The following is a 16,696-nucleotide window of genomic DNA, read 5'->3' as shown; positions in this document are numbered from 1 at the left end:
GGACCCTTATATATTGGGCTTTCCAGATGATACATCTACACCTGCTATCTGATTGCTAATACTTATGGGGAATTTAGGAGACTCCTAAAAACATATCTGTTCCTAAAGTACTTAGGTAGCTGATTTGCACAACCTTTCCCAAAATAACTAATCTCTAGACTTTAACTCTGTTAGTTCTACTCAATCTGTAACATTTTTAATCAGTGTAAACCGCATAGAACTTCACAGTCCTACGGTATATAAATTATTATTATTATTATCTAGTGTCTCCATAGTAGTTTTTCTGTCTTATGTTGCTGGTTACCAAGGAGTACGTCATTGAAAAATTAGCTAGATGGAAATACTTTCGTAAAAAGAGCTGTGTACTTTGTAGGAAAAGAAAATACATTTTTATTTTGAAAGACGTTTAACAGAAGCATAAGGAAAAGAAAAGTCATCCAGAGTTAGAACTCAAAGAGGAGACTCCCACTCAGGAACAGTGTGTCCTGGAAAAGTTAAAAATTTTGTGGGGTGTTTTTTGCAATTGGCTGCTTCATATTTTTCATGCCCATGCCATAGCAAAAACATTGGTGAACAAGGTGTTTCTTTAAGCCAAGTGCCAGCTGCTTCATTAAGGGATATGGTCTAATTTCCTGTTCAGAATATTAAAAAGAAGCAGTGTCGATACAGTGGGTGTGTTCCTGGCAGTGGCAATCTAGTTCCTCCTCATGTAGGAGTGTCATTTATTTGAGGAAAGGGGAAATAAATGCACTTTGAAAGCCGTTGAGCTTTCAAAAAGGTATTCAGGTGTCCTAAGACATCTATGCGCTTGGGGTATAAATGCCAAACTCCACACACGTTGAAAAATGTTCATACCCTTGATCGCATCACCGTCAGCGCTGGAGATTACAGAACCTCTCTGTACTTTGAACTCGGCAAAGGACAGCTCATCAGAGTGAATGAGAAAAGCAGCTCAACACTGGGATGCCACAAATGAAATGATTTTGTGTCGGCATTGCTTTCCCTTTGCTCATTTTTTAACATACTCCGTGAACCTTTGCAGCAGAGGGTGTATGGAGCTGTAATTGTGGGTAACCTTCTCTGTAAATGTACAGGTAGGAAAACATTTCCTTGTTCTTTCTAGCTTAAGTTTTTAAAATGTAAGACCACCTTACAGTTGTATGGGAAAAGAAGAACATTAAGGGCTCCTTTTACGAAGGTGCGCTAGGGCCTTAACGCGCAGGAAAGCACGTGCTAAAATGCCGCCTGGGCTAGCCGCTACCGCCTCCTTTTGAGCAAGCGGTAGATTTTCGGCCAGCGCACTAATCCGGTGCGTGCGCAAAAAAACGTTAACGCTCCTTCGGAAAGGGAGCCCTAAGTGTTAGAAGATAAGTTGATCAAGTTTTCTGAAACGGTAGTGGAAATTGGTGTATATGTAAATGTCCCTGCCAGTCAGGTTTTCAAGATATCCTTCATGAATATGCATGAGGCGGATTTGCATATAACAGAGGTGACAGTCGTGCAAGTCTATCTCATGCATATTCATTAGGAATATCTTAAAAACTCAACTGGCTGGGACAGGTTTAAGAACCACTGTCTTAGAAGATTCTAGGCGTCTATTTACTAAGCTTTATTAGCTGTTACTGCAACGATTTATTTATTTAATTTCTATCCTGTTCTCCCCATAGAGCTCAGAACGGGTTACAGGTTAACATACATAATATACAATTAGCAAGATATACTTTGCTATAGTTACAGTACAGGTTTTTTTATTCTAACACAACACATACTAGGGATCTAATACCAATATACATTAATACTGTTTACAGGTTACAATTTGCCATAGTTACAGTGCAAGGTTTTTTAATACAAGTTTTTATCCTAACTCAATACATACTGAAGATCTAGAATCAATAAACATTTCTTTGTGATCCATCGGTCAAAGGCAGGGGAGTTAGGTGAAGAGATGTTTTTATTGCTTTCCTAAAGTTGAGGAGTCCTTCAAGGGATCTCATCTGCTGGGGGCAGTTGATTCCAGTGTCCCAGTATGAAGTAGGAGTAGGAACGTCATTTGGTGGTTTGCAGTTGAAGGGCACGACCAGGGGCATATTTCATCCTGGGAGAGGAGGAAGCTGTTCGGCACATACAGTGGAAGCTTGGTTGTCATGCTATAACTGTTAACCTTGTGATCTCTCTGGGAATGCCCAGGCCAATTCTTGCTGTAAACCGCCTAGAACTGAAAGGTATTGGCAGGATAGAAGACACCAATGTAATGTAGCCCAACGCCATGTCATGTGAGGATTTGAATGCTAGCATCAGGCCCTTGAAGACACAGCGTTTGGCTACAGGCAGCCAGTGAGCCAACGATAGAGCCTGGGAAACAAGGATGCCAATTACTGTGTGATAATGCTTAGATTCTATATACACTTCTCCCTCCGACTCTGCGGTTTCAGCATCCGCGGATTCGGTTATTTGTGATTTTTTTTGGGGGGGGGCGATTTTAATTTTTTCACCTATTTTTAAGCCTTACCTGGTGGTCTAGCGGGCTTTTGGAGCAGGAGCGATCTTCCTACGCTCCTGGCCCATGCAGATCACTCGTAGGAAATGGCTGCGGGGAGTTCCCATCATAGTCTCGAGAGACTACAGGAGCTCACAGCAGCCATTTCCTATGAGTGATCCGCACGGGCCAGGAGTGTAGGAAGATCACTCCTACCCCAAAAGACCGCTAGACTACCAGGTAAGGTCCAGGATGCCGGGAGGGAGGTGGGGGTGGGCCAGAGCCGGCCGAGAAGTTATTTGTGGTTTTTCACACTTCGTGGTCCGGCTCTCCACTTAACCCCCATGTATACGGAGGGAGAAGTGTACAGTTGCTAAAAAGAAATCAGTGCTAATAAAACCGCTGACCACTATTCTATACATGGCATTAAAAGTAGCCACGGTGTAAAGAATAGTGCTTACATTTGGGAACCGCACCTAACTTTAGGCATGGTTATTTGCACAAACTGCAGATGGAAATGGACAAGGACAGGAATCTTTATTAAAAACCATATAAATTTGTAATCCTTTAAAAATGGCTCTCATATACATGGAATACGGACCCTACACGGTCCGTGTTTTGAAGAAACACTCCTTCCTCAGGGGTCCGAGATGTCCAGTGTATCACATGTAGAGAATGATGCAGAAAACAACATAGTAATAGAGTCATCAAAATTTTCGTAACTGATACGGAAAAATCTCCTTCTGAGCTGACGCATTGAGTGAGTCCAGCTGCGTCAGCTTAGAAGGAGATTTTTCCGCATCAGTTATGAAAACTTTGACACACAGCTCCTGATTGGATAAGGCTCGACTTCGTGCAAGAAGAGGCGGTCGTAGCGAACCACGAGTGATTTCCTGCACTTGCAGCGATCCGGCTGCTCTCCTGCTGCCCTCTTCAGGCTCCCCCATGAAAAAAAGGATTCGCGGTTTTACGAGATTTGCGGGGGGAAGTTGTTGTTCCTCGCGGTCTAAATAATGCTCAATATTGAGCGGATTGTATTTTACTGGTCTTAAAACCAGTATTTTTATATTATATTCATCAAATAAATTAACAGTCCTATTCAGCAAGCTTCTCCCCTCAGCTCTCTGTAAGCAGTGGTGAAGTAAGGGAGAGTGGGGGGGGGAAGGGACACTGCCCCAGGTGCCATCTTGCTGGGGGCACTGGCACCTTCCTCCCTCCCATGCCATACTCGTGCCCTCCTTTCCCCATCCCCATACCTCTTTAAATCTTTGCCAGTGCAAGCAACTATTCTGACCTGCTGCTCGCGCCAGCCTGGCTCCCTCGGAAATCACTTCCGGGTCGTGGGACCAGGAAGTGGCATCAGGGGGAAAGCCAACACCAGCAACAGAATGCAGAAGCTTCTCACGCTGGTGGAGGTTTAAAGAGATCCAGGGTGGGAAGGGAGGGCACGAGTGTGGCATGGGGGAGGGGACAGAAGGAGCAAGGGGTGGAGAGGAGGGCACAGGGGGTGCCATCGCCCCATGCACCTCTTATTCTTACTATGCCACTGTCTGTATCGCCTCCCTTCCTGCTAGCTACCCCACAACTCCCCATCCTGCCTACCCACCCACATCAGCTCCCTTCTAGCCAGCATCCCATCCCCATTAGTGCCTACCTAAAATAAATATGTAGACGATGAAGTTTGATTAATAGACAGAGAAGGATTTCTCCTCAATCTCCCTGATATTCAGCTGGATTTAGCTGGCCAGAAAAGGCTCCTGACTGGCTAAGTTCTATTTGGCCAGCTATCTGCCAATATTCAGTGAGCGTTAGCTGGCTGACTGGCTAGCCTGATGACTGGTTAGTCTGTGTGACCGATTTTCATTGACCAACTGGCTAAGGCACACAGCCAGATAGACCTGCCTAAAAAGCAGGTCTGTCTTTGGCTGTTAGCTTTAGTCAACCAGCTGATGAAAATTGGCTTTGCTAGTCAAGTGTTAGCTGCCAAACTTTGACCTGTATATAATGCCAGTGATCCTGGCATTGAATATTAAGGATTGCTGCTGACCATGTGAGGAGCCAAGCTGCCTCCTGCAATTTCAGTATCAGAGCCAATATTTGTAGGTATCCTACACAATGACTTGCACATTTTTGTACCAGTTTTATTATTAAGTTGCTAACTAAGTTTGTATTGGTAATAAATCTTTAATTTCCAGCACTCACCAAAATTATTTTCTTTCTTTGTGTAACTAGTGTTGAGGGTGAAGCTTCAGGCAGTGATCCTGGCACATCGTTGGACAGTCCATCCAGTTACCATCAAGGACCAATCACCCACAGCTCTGTGGTAAGCCCAGATCAATACGACCACCCTGCCTATGGGCTATACTCCATCTCCCCTGGACAACAACGTTCTCGAAGGCCGAAGCTTCAGCACTCCACATCCATCCTGCGAAAACAAGCGGAGGAAGAAGCTATTAAGAGGTCAAGATCTCTTTCAGAGAGCTATGAACTCTCTTCAGATCTGCAAGATAAACAGGTATTTGAACTGTCTGTGTTGCACCATTCATAAGTGCTAGTGAAATCTCAATGAGGTGTTGAGCAGCATGGGTCTAATTTATGGCATTAATGAGAAAGCTCTAGTTTAATTTTTAGAGCCCAAGGTAGTTACAGGACTTAATATCTGACAACTTCTGGTAAGGAAAAACAATACTGAAAACAAAAATCTCATGTGTGTAAAAGAAATCATGAAATTTTGTTCTCGTAACCTAAATTTAGCACTTCCAGGCAAGAGCCCTGGGATTTGGCATGTGTGATTGCCTTGCATTTAAAATCCCTTCCAGAAGTTTCAGGAAACTAAATGTTTGGACATTTTTCCAACAAGATCACAAGAAGTTCAGTCTTGCAATTGGATAGTTAATACAAAGGTAACGTTTAATTATAAAATGAAATTTGTTATCTTCTTTCAAGCAGCCTAAATCCTTGTCTTGGCCATGCTTTGTATTTCACAAATTTGCTTTACTTGGTATACAGGTTAGTTGGTATCTATTACAAGGTATGAGAGCCATATTGTAAAATTATGAGGTTTTCTGTTTCCTAACCAGTGTAAGATGTTCTCTTTCATGACTCTGAGTCAAACCATTAAATAAGTAAAAGATTATTTGAATGTAGGACTAGGGTTACCAGATTTTAGGCCTGTAAAATCCAGACACATGGCCCCGCCCCCTCGCTCACCCAGTTCCACTCAGCCCCGACCTGTTCTGCTCCAGCCCCAGCCCCCCAAACCTCTTCTTGAGCTCGGAGCCATGTTTGGAGGGCCTCCGAGCATGTGCAGGTGTGATGTGATGACATCATTTGTACGCGCATATTACCAGACGTCTGGATTTCCCCGGACACAGCCTCCTTTTGAGGACATGTCCAGGGGTCCAAACAGCTTTTCAAAACCCGGCACTTTGTCCGGGTTTTGAAAAGCTGTGTCGGGCAAGGAGAAAGTCCATGTATGCGCAGACGTAATCACATAGTGTCCGCGCATGTGCGGACTTCCTCCCTGCACGACAAGAACAGGCAGCGGGAGGGCGGGGCTAGGGCAGGGATGGGCGTAACTAGGCGGGCCTGTGGGCAGGGCTAGAAGTCTGGATTTTCTGTAAGGAAAATCTGGCAACCCTATATAATGCAGTGTAATGTACATAAAAGCATATATGGTATGCATAAAAATCTGGTTCTAGTATTCTTGTGGACCCGACATGGTCCATGATTCGAAGAAACACTTCTTCCTCAGGGGTCTCGGATGATGGTACATGAAATATCAAAAAACCAGAGCAAAACAAAGTCGAACGGAACAGTCGCAAAAATCTGCCTTGTATTTTTTACTGCAGTTTTCTGTTGTTTTTTTGTTGGTTTTAACCCTATATAGTGCGCACATATGTGTTACATCACCCGAGTTCGAAGCTTTTCAAAACCCGGACAAAGCACCGGGTTTTGAAAAGCCGTCCAGAAAACATGTCCGAGTAAATCTGAACATCTGGTAACCCTATGCAGGGCACTGGAAACAGACAATTCCCTAGGGCACCAGATTTTGAAGAGAAGCCTGATCTTGCGTACTTTAGGAACATGCTTCATGATCTCCCTCTTCACTGGTCTCCAGTCCTGTTTATGGGCATCAACATTTTAAATCCAGCCCTGTTTGAGTGTTGCCATAAATGTTTGGAACCAAGAAACCCTCAGGAACTGAGTTCTTCTGGCACTAATATTTATAAGTGGAGCTCTGCGAGATACTCCTCATTACCGATGGAATACTTCATCTTGTCCTTGGACACGTTAGTTGTAAATGAAACTGATTGATTCCAACATCAAAAGAAGGCAAATAAGGTTACTCCCACTCAGGGGAATCTCAGTATAGCTCTGATATTACTCTTTTGACATATTAATTATGGAGAGAATAGAAACAGCCAAATTCAGTGTAACTGAAGCAGACTTTTGGAGTTTTAACTGCTGTAGTCAAATGTCACATGACTCACTTGTTCATTGAACTCTTTTTTGAGACATATGGTTTCACACCGAAGCTGGTGATGTGATTGATGCATGTGACATGATAAGCAACAATAAGATGAGCCATTAATTACTACAGAACAGTTAATTAAGAATGATGGCTGAGAAATAAGGCGTTCGTTGGCAGTTAACCAAGAAACTTAAAGTGCAAGATGATATCCCATCTAGGTTAATGGATTATGGCATAAATTGACAGTAAGTATCCAACTCAGATAAGAGTATTATTTGTATAAGGTCACACTCCTTCATTTTAAAACTTAGTATTTGTACAGATAGAACCCTGTGGGGCTCATTTTCAAAAAATGCAGATGTCCAAAAAACAGCATTAACTGGCACTTGAACATCCTAATTGCCAGGACGTCCAAGTGCCAATTTTCAAAACCAAATTTCTGGATGTCTTGCTAAGCATCTTAGCCATTCTATATCCAAAATTAAAGGTGGGGTGGGGGGGTGGAATTTGGAGGCATGTTATTGGCAGGCTTTGGGTGTACTTAGACTTGGAAGTCTTGCAGTGATAATTGAACCTTTCCCAAGACGTCCTGGATGAAACTTAGACATCCAGAGCTAGACTTGTTTTAAAAGCGTCTTAAATGTTAAAAAGATACCCAAACTGATCAGATGACCACTGGAGGGATTAAGTAATGATCCCCCCCTACACTCACACACTCCCTCAGTGGTCACTGACACCCTCCCACGCCACAAATATTTGAATGAAACAGTACCTGATATGGGAAATCCTATTTGAGCATCACACGGGTGTCTTAAGTAGCCTTGTGGGTGGGCTAGTGAGCCATAGAAAGGAGGACCAAGACCCATAAACCACTCTAACCACTACGTTTATGGTGGAAAGTGGGAGGCCACCAAAGCCCACCAAAACCCTACTATACTGTCATGGAAATGCCACCTGCAGCTATAAGGGCCATTGGAGTGGTAAACAGGTGGATATAGTAGGTTTTGGGGGAGTTTTGTAGGGCTCACCACACATTAAAAGGAGGTTATGGTGAGATGTACTTCTGGCACCCTTTGTGTGATGTTCACAGTAGTGCCCCCTAAGGTGGCCCACTGCTCTATTGGTATGTCATTATGGCCAGTCCATTATAATGCTGGTCGCATGGTCTGCATTTAGACGTTTTGAACTTGAATGTTTTTGTGGTCAAAAATGCCCCAAAAGTTAGCCATTGTAAGGTTGGACATCTGGTAGCCAAGACGTCTAAATAGGCAATTTTTGGGGAAAAAAATGTGGTTGTCTTATGGTTTTGAAAATGGACATTTCCCCATCCCGATTTTTGGACGCCTTGAAAATGGCCTACATAGGCACATAGCCATGTTTAGATTAGATGCAACAGTTCCTTTTCATCTTGGGCCTGGAGTTTATACTGGGCCCTCTTAGTGTTTGCTTTATCCCAAAATAACTTTACTTTCATATACTTTCAGCAAAGGAACCATGAAAGTCATTCCAGGTATCATTCTATTTGCTTCCCTTTCTTTGTGTATCTCGAACTACCTTTATTATTTCCATTTACGTAAAACAAATCATTAATTTGTTCCACTAATATATATCAAGAGCTTCATCTATTGTCTGTTTAGTCAGTATATATTTTTTCCATATAATTATGGCAGTGGTACTTAATTTTCTTTGTGCCCTAATAAGTTTAAGGTAGGTTCAATTTCTCTCAGTATAATAAACTTAGCTGAGGGTGAAATATGAATTTAATCACTTAATGCATTTAATTCTTGTTCCTACAAGGCTGTGATATGGACAACTATTTCTGAAATGATGAGCTATGCTAAAAATAATCTAATATGAAGAAATTATTATAATATGCATATATATATTTTAATTGAATTGGATGTAGTTTAGGCTTATTTCTTTCAATTGCTCTTGGAATCCAGAACCTCTGTCTTTTGGTCTAGGTTGGAAATGGAAAAGATCCAGTTTGATGATTCATAGAGAGAAACAGTTAACCATTTCATGACTCCTATTGCTGTTTTCGGAAATTAATTAAGACCAGTTTCTTCAATAAGTTTATTACTTAATGAGAGTTTTATTGTTGAAATTCTATTTTACAAATATTTGTATATTTTTCTGTATTATTGTATTTTGTTGATTGTCCAGCTCTTTTTATTGTAACCCTCCTAGAACTTTTGGTTATGGCGGTATAAAAGAATAAAGTTATTATTATTATTATTATTATTATTATTATTATATGGTAACTTAAATAAGATAAGTATTTATAGTCATGGAAATATTTTGGGCACTAAAGGGTTAAGGCACAAGCAGTATAAACCCCCATCAGAGCTGTCCTGTACTTCAACAAAACTCTTGCAACATTGTGATTAATTTGATTAATATTAAGCTATAAATACAATCAAGGAAGTAAAACAAGAAACTCACATTTCTGTATCAGACAAAGACCCTGATATTCAGTGGCATTTATATGGGTAGGTTTCGTTCACTAGGGCCAGAACCAAATTTTCAGGAAATTTCTGGATAATGCCATTGGAAATCTTCACTGACCACCCTAGCATTATCCAGATAGAGGGAAATTCTATAAATGGTGCTCAAAATTCAGCACCAGAAAAATAAGCACTAAGCCTCACAGATTTGCTTGACTTCTTTGACAGTGTGAATAAACATGTGGATAAAGGTAAACCAAAAAAGCAAAGAGGATGCTATGAATTATTAAAAAAGGGATGGTTAACAAGACTAAGAATGTTATAATGATCCTGTATCGCTCCAAGGTGCAACCTCATCTGGAGTATTGCGTTCATTTCTGGTCTCCTTATCTCAAGAAAGATATAGGGCCTCTTTTACGAAGCCGTTTAACGCGGGCCACTGTGGTAAAGGCCCTGAAGCGCATAGAGATTTAAAAGGCTTTGGGGCTGTTGCCACGCGGCAGCTGCTAGCACGGCTTTGTAAAAGAGGCCAATAGTGGCACTAAAAAAGGTTTAAAGGAGATGGAACTCCTCTGTTATAAGGAAAGATTGAAACGGTTAGGGCTCTTCAGCTTGGAAAAGAGATGGCCGAGGGGAGATAGGATTGAAGTCTACAAAATCCTGAGTGGAATAGAATGGGTATAAGTGGACTGATTTTTCACTCTGTCAAAAATTACAAAGACTAGGGGACTGGATGAAGTTATAGGGAAATACTTTTAAAACCAATTGGAGGAAATTTTTTTTCACTCTGAGAATAGTTAACATAAGAACATAAGCAATGCCTCCGCTGGGTCAGACCTGAGGTCCATCGTGCCCAGCAGTCCGCTCACGCGGCGGCCCAACAGGTCCAGGACCTGTGCAGTAATCCTCTATTTATACCCCTCTATCCCCTTTTCCAGCAGGAAATTGTCCAATCCTTTCTTAAACCCCTGTACCGTACTCTGCCCTATTACGCCCTCTGGAAGCGCATTCCAGGTGTCCACCACACGTTGGGTAAAGAAGAACTTCCTAGCATTCGTTTTAAATCTGTCCCCTTTCAACTTTTCCAAGTGTCCTCTTGTTCTTTTATTTTTTGAAAGTTTGAAGAATCTGTCCTTCTCTACTCTCTCTATGCCCTTCATGATCTTATAAGTCTCTATCATATCCCCTCTAAGTCTCCTCTTCTCCAGGGAAAAGAGACCCAGTTTCTCCAATCTCTCAGCGTATGAGAGGTTTTCCATCCCTTTTATCAAGCGTGTCGCTCTCCTCTGAACCCTCTTGAGTAACGCCATATCCTTCCAATATTGGACGCAGTATTCCAGATGCGGGCGCACCATCGCCCGATACAATGGCAGGATAACTTCTTTTGTCCTTGTTGTAATACCCTTCTTGATTATGCCTAGCATTCTATTTGCTTTCTTAGCGGCCGCTGCGCACTGTGCTGTCGGCTTCATTGTCATGTCCACCATTACCCCCAAGTCCCTTTCTTGGTTACTCTCATTCAATAATATCCCTCCCATCGTATAGTTGTACCTCGGGTTTCTGTTTCCAACATGCAATACTTTACATTTCTCAACGTTGAACTTCATCTGCCATCTCGCCGCCCATTCCCCCAATTTGTTCAAGTCCCTTTGCAATTCTTCGCATTCCTCTTTAGTCCCAGCTCCACTAAATAGTTTTGTAAAGTCCGCAAATTTTATTATCTCACACTTCGTGCCTGTTTCTAGATCATTTATGAATATATTAAATAGCAGTGGCCCGAGCACTGAGCCCTGCGGAACACCACTCGTGACCCTCATCCAGTCCGAGTAGTGGCCCTTCACCCCTACCCTCTGTTTCCTACCCGCCAACCAGTTTCTGATCCATCTATGTACGTCTCCGTCCACTCCATGGTTCTTCAGTTTCCGGAGTAGACGTTCGTGAGGCACCTTGTCAAAGGCTTTTTGGAAATCAAGGTATATGATGTCTATGGGGTCTCCTCTATCCATCTGTTTGTTAATTCCTTCGAAGAAGTGCAATAAGTTCGTTAGGCACGATCTCCCCCTGCAGAAACCATGTTGGGTTGTTATCAAAAGTTTGTTTCTTTCCAAATGTTCATCGATGTGTTCTTTAATCAGTGCTTCCGCCAGTTTCCCCGGAACCGAGGTCAAACTCACTGGTCTGTAGTTTCCCAGGTCACCTCTTGACCCCTTTTTAAAGATGGGCGTGACATTGGCTATCTTCCAATCCTCCGGGATCTTGCCTGTTTTCAAGGATAAGTTGCAAATTTGCTGCAGTAGTTCCGCTATCTCCTCCTTTAATTCTTTCAGAACCCTGGGATGGATTCTGTCCGGACCCGGGGATTTGTCAGTTTTAAGTTTTTCTATCTGCCTGTGTACATCATCAAGGCTCACTTCCATGGATGTTAATTTTTCTGCTTGATTTCCATTGAAGATTTGTTCAGGTTCCGGTATGTTGGTTGTGTCTTCGTTTGTAAATACAGACGAGAAGAACATGTTGAGTCTTTCTGCGACTTCTTTCTCCTCCTTTACCGCTCCCTTCCTGTCTCCTTCGTCCAGCGGTCCCACCTCCTCCCTAGCTGGCTGTTTCCCTTTAACATATCTGAAGAACGGTTTGAAATTTTGTGCCTCCCTGGCTAGCCTCTCTTCATACTCTCTTTTGGCTTTTCGAACCACACGGTGACATTCTGTTTGATACTTCCTGTGCTCCTTCTGGTTCCCTTCAGTTTTGTCCTTTTTCCATTTCCTGAATGAATTTTTCTTATTGCCTATCGCTTCCTTCACTATTTTAGTCATCCATACTGGGTCTTTTGTTCGACTCTTTTTGCACCCCTTTCTGAATCTGGGGATGTGCAGATTTTGTGCCTCGCTCACCGTGACTTTGAAAAAAGACCAGGCATGTTCTACTGTTTGCCATTTTTTGGAAGTGTTCCTAAGTTTCTTCCTTACCATTTCCCTCATTGCTTCATAGTTTCCTTTCCTGAAGTTGAAAGATGTCGCTATGGTTCTCTTTCCGTTCGGTATGTCTACTTCAACCTTGAACTTGATCATATTATGATCGCTGTTTCCCAACGGTCTCACTACTTCCACTTCCTTTGCAGGTCCCCTTAGTCCATTTAGGATTAAATCCAGAGTGGCATTTCCTCTCGTCGGTTCTCTAACAAGCTGCTCCATGAAGCAATCATGTATAGCCTCCAGGAATTCTGTCTCCCTAGCGCATCTTGAGCTTCCAAGACTCCAGTCTATCCCAGGGTAGTTGAAGTCTCCCATAACAACTGTGTAACCGCTTTTGCATTCTCGCTTCATCTCGGCATCCATTTCTTTATCACTATCTCCGGTTTGCCCGGGTGGACGATAGTATAGGCCCATCTTTATTTCATGCCCTTTCCTACCCGGTATTTTAACCCATAGCGATTCCAGTTTGTTGATCATCTCCGCTGTGTCCATTCTTGTCGATTGTATGCTTTCTTTTACGTATAGGGCTATTCCTCCTCCTTTCTGACCTGACCTGTCCCGGCGATAGAGCTTGTACCCCGGCAGTGCTGTATCCCATTTGTTTTCCTCATTCCACCACGTTTCAAAGATTCCAATGATGTCTATGTCCTCTGCATTGGCCATGGCTTCTAGTTCCCCCATTTTGTTTCTTAAACTCCTTGCATTAGTATATATGCAGTTTAGATCCTGGCATTTTGTAGTCTTCATTTCTTTTCCCTGTGCTTCGGTCTTTGGTGTCTTCTCTTTTGCTACAATCTTTCTAACCTCCTCTTCTGGGTTAGTTGACTCCTGTAATTTGTCTCTTGTTTCTTCCCTGCCTTTTTTCCCCTCAGTATCTTCACGGGATACCTTCTTCCGAATCATCGACGCTAGGTCGACTGTCGGCTTTCCCCTTTCTCTTAATTTAAAGCCTGTTCTATTCCTCTCTTGACGTTGTTTGCTAGAAGTCTTGTTCCCGCCGTGCTCAGGTGCAGTCCATCTCTCCTGTAGAGCTTGCTCTTGCCCCAGAACGTTGTCCAGTTTCTCACACCATCTCCTCATCCACGCATTTATTGATTGTAGTTCTTCCTGCCTTTTCACATCTGCCCTCGGTACTGGTAGGATCTCTGAGAATACTATCTTCTGGGCCCTCATCTTCAGCTTTCTTCCCAGAATCTTGAACTGTTCTATCAGCGTGCCTCTTCTGTAGTCTCTCCTGCTGACATCATTTGTCCCGATGTGGATCATTACTGTGGTCTCTTCCGTCTCCGCTCCATCCAGGATCATCCCAATTTTGTCCATGATGTCCTTGGTTCTCGCTCCTGGGAGGCAGGTCACCAGTCGATTCTCTCTCCCTCCTGCTTTGTGGCTGTCCACATGCCTCAGTATCGAGTCTCCCACCAGGATCGTTGACTTTCCCTTCTTCAATTTTCGTTTCGGTCCTCAGCGTGCTTCACTCTCTCTTCTTCTGGGCATCGACTAGCCAATTCTTCCCCCTCGTGCGGTTTTCTTCTGTTGGTGTCTTCTATGAGGTCACCTGCTTCTTGCTCCCCCTTCCAAGTTGGTGTTGGTGTAACTTCATCTCTCCTCTGGAGTTCGTTCTCTTCCACCCTCCTCCTGTATGCTTCCTCAATGAATTCCTCGAGTTCCCTGACTTCCTTCTCGATGTGTCTCTCACTCTTGAAGTCTTCAAAAGCCCTGGTAGGGTCCTCTGTGGTGTACATTCCTTCTAGCTCCTGTATCTTGTCCTCAAGTCGCTTGACTTATTTCCTCAAGCTTTTCAGCTCCTGACACCGACTGCATACGTATGACTGTCTCCCCGAGGGGAGGTAGTCATACATATGACAGTCCGTGCAGAACACTGGAAAGCTCATCTTCTGGTTACCTTCTGCTTCCATCGGGGTTACTACTTTAAGAAAACAGTTAAGTTTACGTGTTCCTTCTGTGCCTGCTGCCTTTGCACAACCTTGCCTAACTTTTGCTTGTGTGTGGTTGTTCCTTCTATATCTGCTTCTTGCCTTGATGCCTTCTTGTGTGTGCTGTCTTTTCTCTTCCTTACCTTACTGCTGCTTGAATGTGTTCGTCCCTTCTGCTCCTGCTTATTCTTACCTTCTGTGCTTGCCGCTTCTTTACCTTTCAGTCCTTCCCTGTGCTCTTGGGTGTAGTGACTTGGCCTTTCTTGAGGCCCTTCGCAAAGGCGCTCTCGCTAAGGCGAGTGCCTTTGCCGCTCGCCTTCGCCGCGCGCCTAACGGCTGCGCGCCATTGGCTCCGCCCCCTTTTAGGGGGGAGTTCGGTTGCTGACTCTCCGACGCGGTGGGGGTGGGCGGAGCTAACTCTCGCCCTGCCCCTAGCCTCCTGCTCTTCTCTGTCTCCCTCCTCTGCTTTAAAACAGCTTTAAAACTGCTTTTCTCCCTTTCTCCTGCTGACTCTCTTGCTTTCCTCTTTGCTTCTGCTGCTCCTCTTGCCTGTTGCTATTGCTCTGGAACGCGTTGCCAGAGGTTGTGGTAAGAGCGGATAGCGTAGCTGGTTTTGAGAAAGGTTTGGACAAGTTCCTGGAGGAAAAGTCCATAGCCTGTTATTGAGAAAAACATGGGGGAAGCCACTGCTTGCCCTGGATCAGTAGCATGGAATATTGCTACAACTTGGGTTTTGGCCAGGTACTGGTGACCGGGATTGGCCACTGTGGGAATGGGCTACTGGGCTTGATGGGCTTCTTATGTTCTTATCATTAGAGAAAAACTGTTCTGTGATTTCATCCCATCATTTTCTTGTATACATCTTTAATTTCTCATCTGCCAAGAGAAAACAAAATATATTTAGCATAGCATCTATTTGTCCATAAATTTCTCCAAACTGTGCTATGAAATATAAATGCTCTTTTTCAATGAAGTTTCCAGCAACTTCAGCCAGGATTTTGGGAAGGCGAAGCAACTCAGCAGAACTGACTTTCTTTGCCAGAATGCAAAGATGATTCACTAGTAAAATCTTTGATCTGACTACATTCTCTTCTCTGTTTGACTTGCCTCCTTGAGATGCAAATCTATCTCATGCATATTTATTGTGGATATCCTGCAAACCTGACCTGCCTGTGGCTTTCGAGGACCGGAATTGCCTACCCCTGCTCTAGATTATTGTGACTAGGGCAGGGTTAGGCAAGTCCGGTCCTCGAGAGCCACAGGCAGGTCAGATTTCAAGATATCCACAATATATATGCATGAGATAGATTTGCATCTCAAGGAGGCAGTGCATGCAAACCCATCTCATACATATTTATTGTGGATATCCTGAAAACCTGATCTGCCTGTGGCTGTCAAAGACCAGACTTGTCTTGGACTAGGGGCAGAAATCTAGTCTTTATTAATTAAAAAGGACAAATCATACCCTTCTTCGTCCAACACACAGATTGGGAGCAGCTTTCTGAAATCCTTGATCCCAGCATCAGCATCATTTCCAACAACCCGAACACTATAATCCCACATCCCCAACCTCCTGACACCACAATCCTACCTCCAATATCACACCCAAACCCAGACAGTACAACCCAACCCCCATAGCACACCTGAGATCCCCTTCTTCACCATCAGTGGCACTCCCTGCTACTCCCCAGAGACTCCCATGAGAGGGTAAAAAGCTCCCTCAGACTAAGATATCAAAACCATACTATTCAAAAAACACATACCAACAACATAATCTCCCCTCATCTCCTATCCCCTCCGCACCTTTCCTGCAATTCCTCCCCTCAGGCAACATCTTATAAAGTCGCTATGACGATACGTCAATACATACCCGGAAACATTGAAACCACCAAATATCTCAAAATGACCGATACCTCCACCTATAAACAGAATCTAGCTCTCTGTAATGTAAAGTTATGATATGTAAAATAACGTAATGTAAAGTTATGTAAGTACTGTAACGTAATGTAAAGTTATGTAAGTACTGTAAGGTAATGGAATGTAAAACTACGTAAAGTTATGTACGAAAAGTCATGTAAAGTAAGGTATGCAAAATTTGTAAAGTAATGTAAAGTATTGTATTGTCATCGCCTGGAAATGACCAGCCATCTTCTAATGTAATCCGCTTAGAACCGCAAGGTACAAGCGGAATAGAAATCACTAATGTAATGTAATGTAAACCACCCTCTGAGGGCCTAGGAGGTCCAAAATTAGGGTTACCAGTTGTCCGGATATTAGCCAGTTAAAAATCCAGTTCTGCCCAGGCTCCACCCAAAGACCACCCTGGGGCTCTCTTAGCACTGGAGCAATTCCTCTGGATTTTCAGCAGTGCTGTCCAATATGGCCCAGCACCA

The 16,696-nt window shown here is 43.4% G+C and overlaps 1 protein-coding gene across 9 annotated transcripts in view; it reads left to right on the top strand.

Annotated features, from left to right (window-relative positions):
- Positions 1-16,696, top strand: part of IQSEC1 (IQ motif and Sec7 domain ArfGEF 1) — an 819,058-nt gene that overhangs the window by 727,306 nt on the left and 75,056 nt on the right. For 8 of the 9 annotated variants that reach the window (XM_033926777.1, XM_033926775.1, XM_033926778.1 and 5 more), the window contains one exon: positions 4,709-4,991. In XM_033926777.1, coding sequence (XP_033782668.1) covers positions 4,709-4,991 — 283 coding nt within the window. Of the gene's footprint in view, positions 1-1,071; positions 1,095-4,708; positions 4,992-16,696 lie in introns of those variants that run through there. The other variant, XM_033926782.1, reaches the window with a different exon arrangement.

The sequence above is a fragment of the Geotrypetes seraphini genome, chromosome 17 (assembly GCF_902459505.1).
Source record: "Geotrypetes seraphini chromosome 17, aGeoSer1.1, whole genome shotgun sequence".
In the NCBI taxonomy this organism is placed as follows: Eukaryota; Metazoa; Chordata; class Amphibia; order Gymnophiona; family Dermophiidae; genus Geotrypetes; species Geotrypetes seraphini.
This window is presented reverse-complemented; position numbering and strand designations above follow the sequence as displayed.